The sequence below is a fragment of the Scylla paramamosain genome, chromosome 7 (genome assembly GCF_035594125.1).
Source record: "Scylla paramamosain isolate STU-SP2022 chromosome 7, ASM3559412v1, whole genome shotgun sequence".
NCBI lineage: Eukaryota > Metazoa > Arthropoda > Malacostraca > Decapoda > Portunidae > Scylla > Scylla paramamosain.
This window is the reverse complement of record NC_087157.1, coordinates 12,785,001-12,800,960: the sequence shown is the minus strand read 5'-3', so window position 1 is coordinate 12,800,960 and position 15,960 is coordinate 12,785,001. Positions and strand designations below refer to the sequence as shown.

General features: G+C 39.4%; 1 protein-coding gene across 12 annotated transcripts in view; it reads right to left on the bottom strand.

Moving 5' to 3' along the window:
• Nucleotides 1-862: 862 nt before the first annotated feature.
• Nucleotides 863-15,960, bottom strand: part of LOC135102084 (TOX high mobility group box family member 3-like) — a 176,549-nt gene continuing 161,451 nt past the window's right edge. For 9 of the 12 annotated variants that reach the window (XM_064006811.1, XM_064006808.1, XM_064006809.1 and 6 more), the window contains 4 exons: nt 7,742-7,958; nt 7,006-7,389; nt 6,306-6,745; nt 863-3,111 (listed from right to left, as the gene is read on the bottom strand). In XM_064006811.1, the coding sequence (XP_063862881.1) occupies nt 3,036-3,111; nt 6,306-6,745; nt 7,006-7,389; nt 7,742-7,958 (1,117 nt within the window). In that variant the 3' untranslated portion in view covers nt 863-3,035. Of the gene's footprint in view, nt 3,112-4,745; nt 4,838-6,305; nt 6,746-7,005; nt 7,390-7,741; nt 7,959-15,960 lie in introns of all 12 variants that reach the window. The other 3 variants (XM_064006813.1, XM_064006817.1, XM_064006819.1) reach the window with 2 other exon arrangements.

The window sequence follows — 15,960 nt, the reverse complement described above, 5'->3', positions numbered from 1 at the left end:
GAGTCCGTACTGAACGGAGGATCGGTCCGGACTTGAATCCCGCGGACTCGCCTGTATCCATGACTACTTACGTTGAATCGTGCCCACTGCCCAGCTTTAATATGGTGTGTGTGTGTGTGTGTGTGTGTGTGTGTGTGTGTATATATATATATATATATATATATATATATATATATATATATATATATATATATATATATATATATATATATATATATATATATATATATATATATATATAATTTCATTTTCTTTTTTTACTACGTTTATACATTCTTAGATATATGAACCTTTGACAGCGGTGGTTTCTTAACTTTAATCGCTTACATGATCGTCTTTTAACATTGAGATAGTCCTTTTGGCTTTCTCTTTAGGGACTGGCATCTCACTGGACTTTTCCTCTTTCTTTTTGTTGTCCCTCTTTATATATATATATATATATATATATATATATATATATATATATATATATATATATATATATATATATATATATATATATATATATTAAATTGCTTGGATAGACATAAAGAAAAATCTGAGTTTATTTCATCTTTGCTATGAAATACGTTTTTAAGAGACTGTAGTGCAAATAATCAGAACCAAATGCTGAAATTTTCTGAGCTTTTTTTTTTTTTCTTGTCTCACCTTTACTGCTGCCACCATAAACATATAAACAAGGCACACCAGTCTTCCATCCCACCAACAATTATATAAATGCATCTTTTGCTGATATGGTACAGGAGTTAACATACCAAAAGTGAAACAAATCAACACTTTTAGTAGAACATTTAGAAATCCTGAAGTGCAAAAAAGTTTTCTAAGTTTTCTTATAAAATAGAAGATCAAATAGTAACAAAGAAAGTGTGTATAATGTTTATTATATTGTGAATACAGAAGTGAAAGAGAGCACACACAGGCATTGTACACATTAACACAACAGCCTCAGGGTGGAACCATGAGGAAAATTGATTATGCAATTTCATGGTTTTAGTGAAGCTTAAAGAACCATTAACTAATACATTAGTTTAAATATATGAAATGCTTCCTAAGAGTTTAGAAAACATTGTCATTTGCTACATAACATATTTTTGCTGTTTTCATTATTGTTCTTGTTGACAGCAGTGCTTGTTCTAGAGCTGTTCTTTCGCAATCTTAGTGGATTTACATTGTTCTGAAATCATTGTTCTTACGAAATTTGTTCATTTTAGGTATAAAACATAATTTGATACAAATTTGATACAAAATGCTGTGAAAAGACCACAAAAGTAAACCAAAATAACCTGTGGTGGAGCCTCTGCCTGTCTTATGAAGCACAGTATTTCATCAACATATTAGCTATATAAGAAGGGCAAACACTGACTTTATTCTAGGACCGAAGGATTCCTATGATCTACAAGCATGGGTAAAACCTGATGTGAAGGCAGGTAGTTTGTAAATGACCAACAATACATTACATTACATCTACACTCCATTTCCCTGAACTTTAGCAGTCTGTACACCAAATAATATATCTCCATTTGTAGTGCTTTGCATCAAGCTTCACCCAAGAGAAAATATTATTGAAGAAAAATAAATTTTGAAAATATATGCAAAACATGTCTCCTCTTGGTTGTATGTTGTAAACCTAAAAAATTACAAGGTCAAGGTAGTAACTCCCAAGAGGGTCCGGCAGTCAGTCCTCCAAAAATTAGTCTTATGTACACTGAGGATTGAGCAAAGTGTCCACTCGACACCCCTGGCCGAAGACCTCTTGTAACTCTAATGAATACCTGGGAACTGCCATGATAGTTTGCAATGCATACATACAGCATGCAGGGATGGCTAACAGAGGAGGCATGAAATTTGTCCTCACCTCCTTGTTAAATGCTTTGGAAGGACTTGATACAAGTATGACAACATGTCATTTCTAGTGATGATTCCTTGCTAATCAAATAATAAGCCTCTGAACATATCTACTATGATACATGTACATACATACATACCAGACATAAGTATCAACTCATCATAATCACATTGAGGAGAAATTTCACCAATCACTTGTACATACTGTTGAAATATTTACAAATTATGTTGTAAATGCTTCTATATCTATAATAATTGTAATCATAGTTTTCTCTCTCCCTATCAAGAAAAATCAACACAAATATTTACAAACCAAACATCCAAAGATATTTTTAATCTCTGGCCTTACATAAGATTTATGATCAAAATATTGTTCCGAAGCCTGTGAAAGAGAGCACAGCATGTACTACAGTGACTGCTGGGGTGAGCATGAGGTAATCTAGCTGAGTGCAGCCCTCAACCTGAACATCCATATCTTTCTCCTCCTGTACCACACACTGTCTGCTTATAGACTATTAACAGTTTTGGTCCCCGCCACACATTCCTCGTGTTCAACTGAAACTCATGTATTGTTTGCAACTCACTTTCTGGCTCTTTTTCTTCAGTGGGACTCATCTTCCCTATACAGTCAAATAGGAAAATGAATCTTCTCAGAGCACAACTCTCACTGACTCCATCACACAAGGTCCACACAGCCGCCTTCCAAGGTACTGACAGGATAATACACGGAATGCTCACTTTCACATCAAACTTGTTCTGGAACTCTCTCATCTTGGTTGGGTTCAGAAGAATAATAGGATCAGATAGGCATGAACATTACATCTGGAATTCTACAAAGAGCAAGGATAGATTGAACAGATAGAAAGATGCTGATATCTAAAACTCCAGCCCTGACAACAGGTTAGAAAATCCTGACTTTCTTACAAGCACCCAGTTTGTCAACATGTTGGGAGTGATGATGCAGGTACCAAGCCACAGCACAACTTCCTCCACACACAAACACACATACATCATCCCAATCTGCTTGCCATCTGAAGAGTAATACACAGTTTCACTTAATGCACTTATTACTGTACCAGGTACGTGTCTTCATCAGTTGAACCCTTTCAGTTGACTGGCTTGCTGACTGACTGACTAACTGGACTGCTGGCTAGCTGGTCCCTCAGTGAGAGGTCACGTTCACTGAGGTTTTATTTAACAGGCGCCGGGTAGGTTGGATTCATTGGCTGGTGGTGGTTGCTGGCCACCCAGGTGCTGAAGACATCTCTGTGGAAGGAAAGCACTTGTAACTAACTGTGTACATTTCTTTTTATGTAAGAGGAACAATGACCTTCCAAAAAAGAAGAGAAAGTTAAAAGACTGACCCAAAACTGGCATGTGTGTGGTATACTTATGAAAACTTACTCTTTACAGAATTTTAAATTTGCTAATAGAAGTTAAAATCTTTAGAAGCATACTTGAAAAACTTAAAAATAAAAAAAAATGTGTGGTATATAAAATGCAAATGGTACATAGATCAAACATTTAATTGTATCTATCACACCAACAAAATAAAACAATGGATCCTACAGACAAACTGGTGCTCTTGCTAGTCAAATGGTCATCCCTCACCCACTGGCAGCCCTGCCCTCCTTTACTACTGTCTCCCCTTGTGACAGGAAAAGAAGAAGCATGAGAAGTATATATTTTCTCACATAATTTCAAATGTGTAAAAGATAACTGGATGATTCATGTACTTTAAACTGATAAGACAATGAATGTAAAAACAAAAAAAAAATAAAAAAAATAAAATAAATAAAAAAATAAAATAAATAAATAAATAAATAAATAAATAAATATATATATATATATATATATATATATATATATATATATATATATATATATATATATATATATATATATATATATATATATATATATATATATATATATATATATATATATACTATAATAATGTTGATTATATAAACCAATCTTCTCAATTCACTGGGCAAGTGAGGTTTCATAAAAGTAAGTACTAATTTACTAATTACTTGTGTATGTCTTTTAAGTGTCATAGGTAAGATGTACTGAATAATAAAATACTAATTACAAGAGTTACAGAGGATACTGGAGTGCTTTGTACAGAGCAGTGTGGCTTTGGAAGACGGAAGTGTTACACTGATCAGGTGTTGTGATTTGGAAAGATATGTGGATGGAGGAAACTGAGAATGAATGAGACAAAATATGTGGGTGGCAAATAGTAGGAAGACTAATGTATTTTCACTGCTAATTTGTTTGTAGGACTAAAATGTTTTGGGTATCATGAGTTGCATGATGCTGTGAATGGAAGAATACATGTATGGATGAGGCTCAGAATGACAGAGGCAAGAAGGGTACAAAGAGGAATGAATGGAGCATACATTTGTATATCCCTGAATACCAGATGGCAGAGCAGTGAAAAAAAAAAAAAAATGCATGAGAGAATACATCAACACTGCTGCTGCTGCTGCTGCTACTACTACTACTACTACATCCACTGGAACAATTAATGCATCTTTGTACACCTGCATGCCAATAACTGAAACTAATGACAACAAATGTTTAAAAGAGAGAAAAAAAGAGGAAAGAAAAAAGAAACTTGGGAAACAACAGTAAAAACTGATGATACTGTTAATACAGCTTTATGAGAACAAGATTAAAACCAGGGTCTCCTCTGAACTGTACTAAGAGTGAAGGTCCCCAGTAAGAATGAGTTGGTGTGGATAAAGACACCAATGAATAATGGACATCAACATCCTGGAAGCAAATCATGGACGTGCAAGACACCAAGCCACAGTATTGTGGGCTGGCTGAGGGTGACATGCTGATGGTGGAACAGAAGGGTGGGGTGAACCAGAAGAGTCCTTAAGCCTTACTGTGGAAGAGGGCTTTGAGGTATTACTCATTGCAATAGGCAGTTAGTGTGTGGATGACACCGAATGGAGGGATGAATCTTTGGTTGTTGTTTCTTCTCCGAGGCACCAACACCAAGCAGAAGGCAGACAGGTAAAAAGGAGAAAATACATCTTTGTTAAAACAAATGGTGACATCCCTGAATCATTTTGCAATCAATGTTTAAAGAATTGGTGTTAATTTGTTAGGTTAAAGAATTGGTGTTAATTTGTAGTAATAATAATCACATTTTCATCTGTGGTTTAAGAAAAGCTTTGCCAATTGAAACTCTTCAGTTATATTGTTAAGATCTGAGGATGATGCACTGGTCTCTACCAGAATTCAAAATTATGCTTGTATCATAATAATGGTAAAACATACAAAAATGCAAAATTTACCTTTGTCTAGACCAATTGTCATTTGTATGTGAAAGCAACATATTGCTTATAGGACTGTAAATCTGAACATGCCGGATGTGACTTCCTATAAACTTTACCTATTATGTGTATCTATATAGATTCATCAATAACTGACACATCCCACTGGTTCTATAATGAAGTCTTGTGTTCATCCTTTTTTATACAATGAATTTTTTTACAATACAATACAGTTCTTGGGATAAGAAAGAAAGGAAAAGACAGACTCTAAGACAAAATCCAATACATATAATGAAATATGGAATGAAACAAAGTGAGATGGTGACCTGGTTCAAGACACTGAGAAAAGGTACCAAGTGTGTTCTCCACTGCCACTGTACAAAATGAAACTGCTAAGAAAATCCAAGAAAATCTACCTGAAAGTTGATGATTTCTAGCTAATAACTGTTACCAATAAATTCAATGAATGGTGTCAAGGGGTAAGACAGAACAACACAACCCCATTCCCTTCAAAGGAGAGAAGGAAAGGTTTAACTGTGAGGAGTGTAAGGCATCAATGCATGGAAAAGGAAGGGGAAAGAAAGAAAACAAACACAAGGTACAGTGAGGTAAGCCACACTGCAAGTCACTCAATACTCAATACATACTTGAATTTAACACTCTAATGCTTATGTTATCTAAGCGTCAATCAAAGTCTACAGTCATTCCAAACTGTGTAATCTTAGATTAGTAATTACAGTCTCCGATCTGGCTAGTTTTATCAGTGATTCAATTTCCATTCCAGTCTTGTACTCAATCTTCATGTAATCCTTTAAGAATTAACCTTCCTCCTTCCTCTGCCATTATTTACCTCACTGATATCACCACCATCACTCGTATGCACACTCATTCTCAAGACTCAAAATATCCATCCTGTTCTTAGCCTCATAAGTCTTATATTCGTACTCTGCCTACATTAATCGACTGTTCATTTTAACATCTTTCTTTACTTTCAAAATTTTCACATTCATGCCAAACACAATAAATTTCAAGAACATAATCCACACCTTCCTGTTGTTGGTGGTAAAAAAAAAAAAAAAAAAAAAAAAAAAAAAAAACTATCACTACTTGCAAGCATGATGTATGCTTCTACTCTGACACAAATGCACTGTGCAGCATGAGCCTCACCTGCAGTGTGAGACGACACACTCATTGGAGCAGTATTCATCTTCCCACTCAGGGTTGTGCACGGCAGGGTTGGTGCAGCCAGACCTGATGCAGTTTGGGCCAGAGTTTGGGCAGCCCACATGTGCTGGTTGGCCCATGCCCTGCTGCTGCCCTCCTGACCCCTGACCACTGGGATGCTGCTGAGGTGGCTGGTGCTGTGGTTGCTGCTGTGGGGAGGGCTGCGGTGGCTGCTGCCCATGCTGTCCAGCCTGTTGCTGTTGCTGCTGCTGCCCTGCTTGCTGTTGCTGTTGTTGCTGCTGCTGTTGAGTGGCAACTTGCTGCTGTTGTGGGCTTGGCTGCTGCTGCTGTGGCTGTTGCTGCTGGGGTTGCTGTGGCTGTTGTTGTGGACCACCACCCGGAGAACTTGCTCCCCCAGGACTCGTCAGAGAGCCAGGTGCCTGCTGGGAGGGACAAAATAACATTGTAAGGAATGGGTGCAAATGTCTGACAATGTTTCCAGGAATCCATAATAATGATCTGAAATAAAATAAAATAAAATAAAAAAACATGCATGTAATCAAAGATGATATATATGAATAATATTGTTAGTCAGTTATTGCATATGCTGTTCATGCAAAAGTGTACACTGCAAATTGTATCATCCAGCCAGTCAGGAGGGTGAAGCTGAGCACATGAGGCTGAGAGTGGTAGCAAGAAGTACCTGAGTCATGTAGGGGGAGGTGGAAGGTACGTTGGTCATGGGCGTCAGGTGTGGCTGTGGTGTGGGCGGCTGGTGGCCAGCCTGAGGACCCTGCTGTGCCTGGGGGACCATGCTTGCTGCTGACATGGGTGGCATTGAGCCGTGAGGCATCATGGGTGGGCCAGAGGGAGGCATGGGCTGGGACATTGGTGGGTTCATCATGGGTGGGGGAGTGTCAGCCATAAGGGAAGAGAGTAGAGGAGACTTCTTTGCCAGTGGCGACATCTGTGCTGGCGACTGTACTTGTGGATGCACTGGGGTACTGGTGGTTGGGGGGTATCCAAACCCAGGGGCAAACTGACCATAGCCCTGGGGTCCCCCAAACCCACCCTCACCCTCACCGCCCTGCAACACAAGCTGAGGGTCATACCTCCGGCGCCAGCAACAACAAGCCTCACACCACTTTGATATAAAGCACTGTTACTCTCGTTAATATGCCACAAGCATCCCGCCATGCTGTTACATTCAATCAATCAAGAGCTTTAAAGGAAACAGCAAAAATAATAAGTACAGAATGAAGGCAAGTGCAGGCCTATGGTTGAATCATCTGTTGTTATAACACAAATTGATTTGACCAACACTGTTTGTATTAGACCAATTCAAATTGAATGAGATGATCAGCAGCGTTAGTTTGTTAATTCTGAAAACAAAGCGAGAGGTAGAGTAACATAACTTGCACAGCTTAGTTCCTGCTTACCTTGGACACCAAACTGGCACGGTAAGCAGCAAGGGCCTTCAGGTACTCCTTCTTCGCTGCCTCCGTCTTTTTCTTGTACACACTCTTGTGGTCAGCGTCCAGAGAGTCCCACATGGAGGCGACAATTTTGGACACTTCACCAAAGGATGCATTGGGGTTAGATCCCTTGATGGCAGCCTGAGTGTCTCGGAAGAACAGAGCGTACGCCGATACTGGTCTGCAAGAGAAGAACACTAATTAATATCTGGATAACAATTTTGGTAAGAGACCTTAACTTTTAAGAGACTGGAAAGGAACAACAGGTTGGTAAGGCAAATATGTCATAGGTGATTGTTATAGAGGAGGGAGAAACTACACAACCACTAACATTCATCAAGTCAAAATCCATTATCCTACTGCTTGAAATTCTCTTAAAGACTACGAACACCACCACACTTCAGTCACCACGCAGCCACTCTACGTTTCCATATCACAACACTTCGACAGCAAACTACACTTCGGTTTTCATACCACACCACACCACTACGCTTCATTTATCACAAGTTTTCGATTGCCACACTACACAGCACTTAACTTTAACATGCGGTCGCCGAAATCATGAAGACCTTTGAAGAATGTCTGTCTGATAAGCCGAAAGTGTTCAAAATATTACAGCATTGCTTCACTATCTTTTAAGAAACACCCTATGTAGCCAGGCTGAAAAGAAAAATACGAGGTATTTTTTTTATGTTATACGAATATTGCGTGTGCGATTCTACGATATTCCTTGGTGACATGCTTCCCGTGCCTCTTTCTTGCAATGTGTGTATTCTAACACTCCACCCTCCGAGAAAACGAAGAAGAAAAGAAGTGCCGTAATTTTTCTTGTATTGTGTTTTCTCGGGTTAAGATAGTATTGGGAGAGCTCAAGATATCGTTCAGCGGCGGGCTTTTTCACTCAGGATGGGGGAGAGCCGAGATGGCGCACCAGGCTGGGCGGGAATGAAAGGAGAAGGAAAAGTCATCATTTTTCTTCCTCCGCGAGTCCTTTGTGACATGGGCCAGAATTAGATTAGTCCCCACTTTCCCGAGCGGGGTTACTTTAATTGAATTTTAAGCCATAAAATTGTAAATGTGCCCCTCACATATATTAAAGACAGGAAACTTTGTAAGCCATGAAAATAATGGAGAGTAACTTTGCAATGTAATGGTAACCTCGGCCAAAACTTGTGCTGTATCGAAGTGACTTAAAGATCCATGATTATGTTTGCAAGATTGAGATTTTTTTCTCCTTTTCCTGGAGACTGGGCGAGGACTTTCACTCTTGCCTCCACTCCAAATGTTGTATGCGGGACTCAAACACCACAGCGTCTGGGGCACGCCACTCGTTTGTACACTTTCATATGCTTCTTACTAAATGATTCAGGTTTTCAAATCGTAAATCAATAGCAAATTAATAGTTTTATATTTGATAATCTAATTTCTATTCAATGTTTGTTCTTTCTTCACTAAAGCATATTAAAGATTTTTGGTCGCTTCTTTGCTCAAATCTATTAGTAACTCAAAGTGTGCAGTGTGGAGGAAAGCTTTACAGTTGAGAGCAATGACTCAGAATGCTTTTGCGACTGGACTGCAACAACTGAGCGGCGGCGGGTCGCGGACACAACAGCCCGCATCGGCGCCTCAAAACAACTTGAGGGCCAGAGTGAGCGGTGACAAATTAGCAATTAATCAGCGCGGACGCGGCCCAGGCCAGCCTTAAATGGCAGCCGAGCGTCAGCCGACCAGTGCCTCATTGCTGCCGACATGTCTGTCCTGACCAATGACTCCCCAACACGCACAATTCCAGCGCATTCCATTATCGACTCACTTAATTTCCCTATGATTTTGGTGACTGCCAACTCTGTACATTCAAACCTTCAACTCCATAAACACTAACATTTAAAAGTTATTGAATTAGAGCCACGGCATCAGATACACAAACTTGGGGAGCCAAGCCATCTCATCTGGTGTGTGTGTGTGTGTGTGTGTGTGTGTGTGTGTGTGTGTGGGGGGGGGGGGGGCGGCGGTGGCGTCTTGCGAGCTCATCTCAGCCGCTGCCCGTCACATGCTAATCATAACAAGGGCAATAAGATGAAAAACGGTTCCTCCACTGATGTCAGAGTTTCCTTTTATTGCCGCTTTACGTGCTCGTTTCGTTGCACGGGCGGCTGCGTGTCTTGTCCCACCATCACCACTACCATCACCACCATCACCTCCTCCTTCTCTTCCCTCACCATCTCACCATCTCACTACCTCGCCTGGCGGCAGCGGATTTGTCACTGTTAATGTCCTTTACACTGCACATAGATTAACAAAGAAGTCTTAAAGAATATTCAAAATAGAAGAAGAACGAGAACAAGAAAACAGAAGAAACATATACGAGAAGATGCTGACAAGATGCACCATGTACAGTAATGATTCACAGGAGGGTTTTAACAAGTTTTATTCTTATCTCTTGTATACATACACACAGCTTGCTTTCTCCTCTCAGATCTATGAATTCGCAACAGGAAATGCCAGCCAGGGTAAATCCGTAGTCATTAGTGGGATAGCGTGTGTGTGTGTGTGTGTGTGTGTGTGTGTGTGTGTGTGTGTGTGTGTGTGTGTGTGTGTGTGTGTGTGTGTGTACCAACACACACACACACACACACACACACACACACACACACACACACACACACACACACACACACACACACACACACAAATTCCAGAATACTTTCGTCAACACAAAGTTTCCACAACTCTCTCTCTCTCTCTCTCTCTCTCTCTCTCTCTCTCTCTCTCTCTCTCTCTCTCTCTCTCTCTCTCTCTCTCAGAAGAAGAAGAAAGAGGCACAGCACAATAACCTACAAAACATAAATAAGGATAACACATGTAGCTTTCCTCATTCCTTTTTCCTACCTCCTCTTACTCCCCCTCCTCCTCTCCCTATGTACCACCCTTCCCTCCTACTCCTCCTCTGTAAGTCACATTAGAGACATTATTATCCTTGCCTATTATAATAAAGCAATATAATATTTCACCCGTAAGAGCTCCACCATTCGCTCAGAGGAGCCGTAAGATTTCGTTCACCAAGAGGAAGAAAGAGGCCCTCCATCACCCCTCTCCCCTTTCCCTGTTTTCCCTCCACCCTCTCTGTCTGCCTCCTCCTCCTCCTCCTCCTTTTCTATCTTTACTGCTCATTCCTTTATTTTCATTTCTTTCTACTAAACTTTAATCCCATTTTTCTTTCGCTTCTTTTCCTTCTCTCTATATCTTCCTCTTCATGCCTTTAACCATCTTTTTCTTTTTCATTCTCTCTTTCTATGCCTTTCCTCCTCCTCCTCTTCCTACCACTTCTCTATCTTTAATCCAACTCTTCCTCATTTTTTACCTCATTTCTTCCCATTATATTTCCATCCCACTTCCTTCTTCTTTTTCCCTTCTCTATCTCCCTCTTCACTCCTTCAGCCATCTCTCTCTCTCTAACTTTCCCTTTCTCTCTATCTCCCTCCCTTCACCTCACCCTATTCCCCTAGAATCAAACCCTTTATCTTTTCACCCCTTTTCTCTATATCTCTCTCTTCATCCCTCCTCTGCCCCCTCTTTTCCTCCCTCAGCCGACTCCTTTCCTACCGACTCTCTCTCTCTCTCTCTCTCTCTCTCTCTCTCTCTCTCTCTCTCTCTCTCTCTCTCTCTCTCTCTCTCTCTCTCCTTTCAACGAGCAACACTATTGATTTCTGATCTTCCCTTTGCACGTGGTACACTTGCATTTAAGGTACTACTGCTCGGCGCCGCTCAGCTTAGTGATCTGCTGCTATGACTACCATGTGAGAGATCCTGATATTGGTAGCACGACCCGTTCCATGCCTCCTCTCCTCTTATAAAATCTTGATCTTTGTATTTTTTTCCCTTCCTATCTATTTTTTTCTTCTTCTGTTTTTCCCTCTTTCTTTCTTTTACCACCCACATATATTTTTTTCCTCACTTTCTTCTATCTTATATTTTTTTTTTATTCTTTGGTACGTTTATCCTTGTATTATTCCATTTTTTTTCCCTTTCTTCTCCTCCTACTCCTCCACTTCCATCATCCCATTTTCCATTCCCTTCCCTCCATTTCTCATCTCCTACTGTCTACTTCTTCTCTTCCTTCGATTAACGCTCCTTCATTTCCTTCCCTTCCATTCTTTCCCCCTCCTCATTCGCGTTTTACCCTTTATTCTTCCTTTATCTTCCCCTCCCTCCCTCACCTTCTTCCTCTCTCTCTCTCATTTCTCCCTCCTCCTCTTCCTTTCTCCCTTACCTCGTGCACACGTTGACTACTACTTCTTGTTATGAGAGAGAGAGAGAGAGAGAGAGAGAGAGAGAGAGAGAGAGAGAGAGAGAGAGAGAGAGAGAGAGAGAGAGAGAGAGAGAGAGAGAGAGAGAGAGAGACGCCTAGCTGTCCCACTTTCATCCTTTTTGACGTTCCTCCATCGCTTTTCATACATTCCACTTCCGTTTTCATTTTCCTCTGCCGCTTTTTTGCATTTTTTTTTCATTGTTAATTTGTGTTTCTCTCTCTCTCTCTCTCTCTCTCTCTCTCTCTCCTCCCTCTCTCTCTCCCTCTCTCCTCTCTCTCTCTCTCTCTCTCTCTCTCTCATCCATACTCTTTTCTAATCCTCCTCCTCCTCTTTTCTAATCCTCCTCCTCCTCCTCCCTCCTCCTCCTCCTCCTATACTCTCAATGTTTATTACTATTATTATTATTATTATTATTATTATTATTATTATTATTATCATTCTGTTAACTTTTTCCTGTCATTCTAAACTTATTCCCCTCTTCCTTCCACGTCACACTTTTTTTTTTTCCTTACCCTCCTCTTCTCCCTCCTCCTTTTCCACTCCCGAAACACACACACACACACACACACACACACACACACACACACACACAAACACATGTAAAGATTTTTTCAGGAGTTCCTCAGTCAGTGAAGTAAAGGCGCATTTTTAATAAATTTCGGATAATCTCTTGAAAAAAAAGAAAAAAAAAAACGAGACAAAAAAAAAAAAAGAGTAAAAACTGAGAAATGGAATATCAATAACAAAATGGAAACGGCAAATTGTCACTGAAATAAGAGACGTTGGGAGCCACTCTGCAAAGAAAACGAGTCTACGAAGGTGCCAGCGAGCGAGCGAGAGAGCAAGAGAGGGAACTGGCGGGCTGGCGGGCGAGCCTACACCAGCGGCAGCCCAGGGAACGAAACTCTATGGCACAGGAGCGAAACGTTAAGAACTCTTCATTACCAGGACGATAAGAACGCAGAAAAAAAAAAAAAAAAAAGGTTTTACAAAAGAAGAGTCGGAATCGGGAGGAAACTGGATCCTAATCTTCTCTTGGGGGGGAAAAATGATGAGGAAGAAGCAGGAGGAGGAGGAGGAGGAGGAGGAGGAAAGGGAAATAATATGAATCTTTTAAAATACAACGGAATATTGGTATGGTTGGTAAGGTTTTAGTTCAAAGGTATGCCGTACAAAGGTGCATCACAGGTACAGTATATAGTACGCTACATACAGGTAAAGGTGCATTTAATTAATTACAGAGGTGTAGTGAGCGAAAGATGACCTGAACACGAATAAAAATATAATAGATACTGGTGGTGGCGGTGGGGCCAGTAGTATTGGTGGTGGTGGTGGTGGTAGTAGTAGTAGTAGTAGTAGTAGTAGTAGTAGTAGTAGTAGTAGTAGTAAATAAAAAATGTTTATAAAGGCACTCGTATGATCTTCCCTTTCATTTCCTTTCCTTTCTTCTTTCTTTTTTCTCATCGTAAGTTTTCGCTAATGAAAAAAAAAAAAAAAGAAATGTAAAGAAGAAAAAAACAGCGAACACTGAGAAAGAGTAAAAAACAAGATTTTTCTCTCCTTAGAATCTCTCTCTCTCTCTCTCTCTCTCTCTCTCTCTCTCTCTCTCTCTCTCTCCTCTCTCTCTCTCTCTCTCTCTCTCTCTCTACACACACACACACACACACACACACACACACACACACACACACACAACTATATCGCGTTATAAAGTTTAGTGTTTTAAATTTGCTGGAACTTTTAATTTGGTTTTCCATCTGTTCAGTTTGGTGGAAGAAGAAGAAGAAGAAGAAGAAGAAGAAGAAGAAGAAGAAGAAGAAGAAGAAGAAGAAGAAGAAAGAAAGAAAGAAAGAAAGAAAGAAAGAAAGAAAAAGAAAGAAGAAAAAAGTGGAAGAGGAGGATCAGGAGGAGGAGGATCAGGAGAAAGGAGGAGGAGGACAATGAAGACAATAAGGAAGAAATGAGGTCAAGAAAAGTGAGCACATCCTTGTCTACGTGAAAACAAACACGCCTAAAGCAGACATGTCACAGCGGGGAGGCGAAGGCGGCGGCGGTGGCGGAGGCGGCTGGAAGTGGCGGCGGTGGCTAAGGAGGAGGAGGAGGAGGAGGAGGAGGAGGAGGAGGAGGAGGAGGAGGAGGAGGAGGAGAGCACAGTACCTCCATGTTTCCTCCACCCGCGGCAGTAGTACATGATATATGAGAGAATAGCAGTGTAATGATGTAATGTAAGCGAGGGACAGAATTATATACATGTTACTATTATTATGTACGTAAAAACTGGTGGTAATACGAATATATATGTTCACCTTCTGCCTTGAGAATCGAAGAGCGGGAGTGGGAATGTACTGGCAGAGAATTACTAACGTGAGAGTCAACAGGAATCACGTCCTTTTTTTCTGATATATCTGCGTAGTTATTACTCTTGTATGCATAAAATAAACAGATAAAAGGAAAAAAAAATGTAGTGGCAATAACTGTATATATTCACTTTCCCTCTTGAGAATCACAAACGGGGAGTGGGAAAGTATTGGTTCAGCATTAATAGAGTTAGAGTTATCAAGAAAAATTACGTGTGAAAAAAAAATAAATAAATAAATTGGAGGTGCTACGTGTTTATATTTGCCTTCCACCATGAGAATCAAGGTAAAAGAGCGGAAATGTACTGCACTGGTAGATAATTCATAACATTAAAGTCAACAAGGATCGTGTGTTTTCCTGAGATATTTACGTTGTGAAGATTACTATTACTGTACATAAAACTATCGCCTTCATCCTTGGGAACAAGAGACAGGAGTGGGAATTTAGTGGCAGAGAATTCATAACATTAGAGTCAACAAGAATCACGTCTTTTCTAAACATTCCAAATGAACAGTAATAATTTTCCTGTGTAATATTTACTCTGTGAAAATAAAGAAAAAAAAAAAAAAACGAAACAGTAATATGGAACACAATGTTACCAATGGGGGAAAAATAGTAAAATGATAAAAATTGAAACAAAAATGTATTAAATATTTTCCTACCATTTTTATGAGACGAAAAGAAAAAAAAAATATTAATGTATGAAGTGTCACCGACGAAAAATAAAAAAATAAAAATAGGAGTGAGATGAAAAGTGTAAAGGAAAAGAACTCCGGATTTTAAACATTTTCCTGCCATATTTCTGTTACGAAAAAAGAAATATAATATCCAATGAACTGCAACAGACGAGTAAATAAATAAATAAATAAATGAACAAAGAATAAATAAATAAATATAAATACACAAAATAAACAAATAAATAGGATAAAACGGTAAAATAAATTATACATTAATAAAAAAATAAAAAAAAAACAAACAAATAAACAAATAAGCAAATAACTCAGCAATAAAAATACAAAATACAAATAAAAAAGAAAAAAAAAACTTCTAAATTTTACGCACTATTTTTTCGGCCTCGCATTTCCCCCCCCCCTTTTTTTTTTCATTAGTGTTATCATTTTTTTTTTCCCTGGCTTTTATTTTTGCGCCATCTCGCCGCCGCGCCGGGGCGGAAGATGAGCGGCGGCGCGGGGCTGTTGTCTAATTGAAAATAATTAATATAATCTTCTCCTCTTCCACTGCACTTCCATATATTTCTCCCCTTTAATTTTTTTTTCCTTCTTATTCTCTTGTCTCCTTTTTTGTATTACATATGTTTCTCCTTCTTTTTTCTTCTCCTTTACTTTTTCTCCCCTTCTTCTCTCTCCTATTTTGTTACATAAGTTCTTCCTCCTTTTTCTTTCCCATTTATTTTTTTTCCTTCTTCTGTCTATTCTTTTTTATTATAAACCTTTCTTTTTTACTTTTCAGTGTCTACGGAAGAGGGAGGGAAGAAAGAGAAGGGAGCAAGTTTAA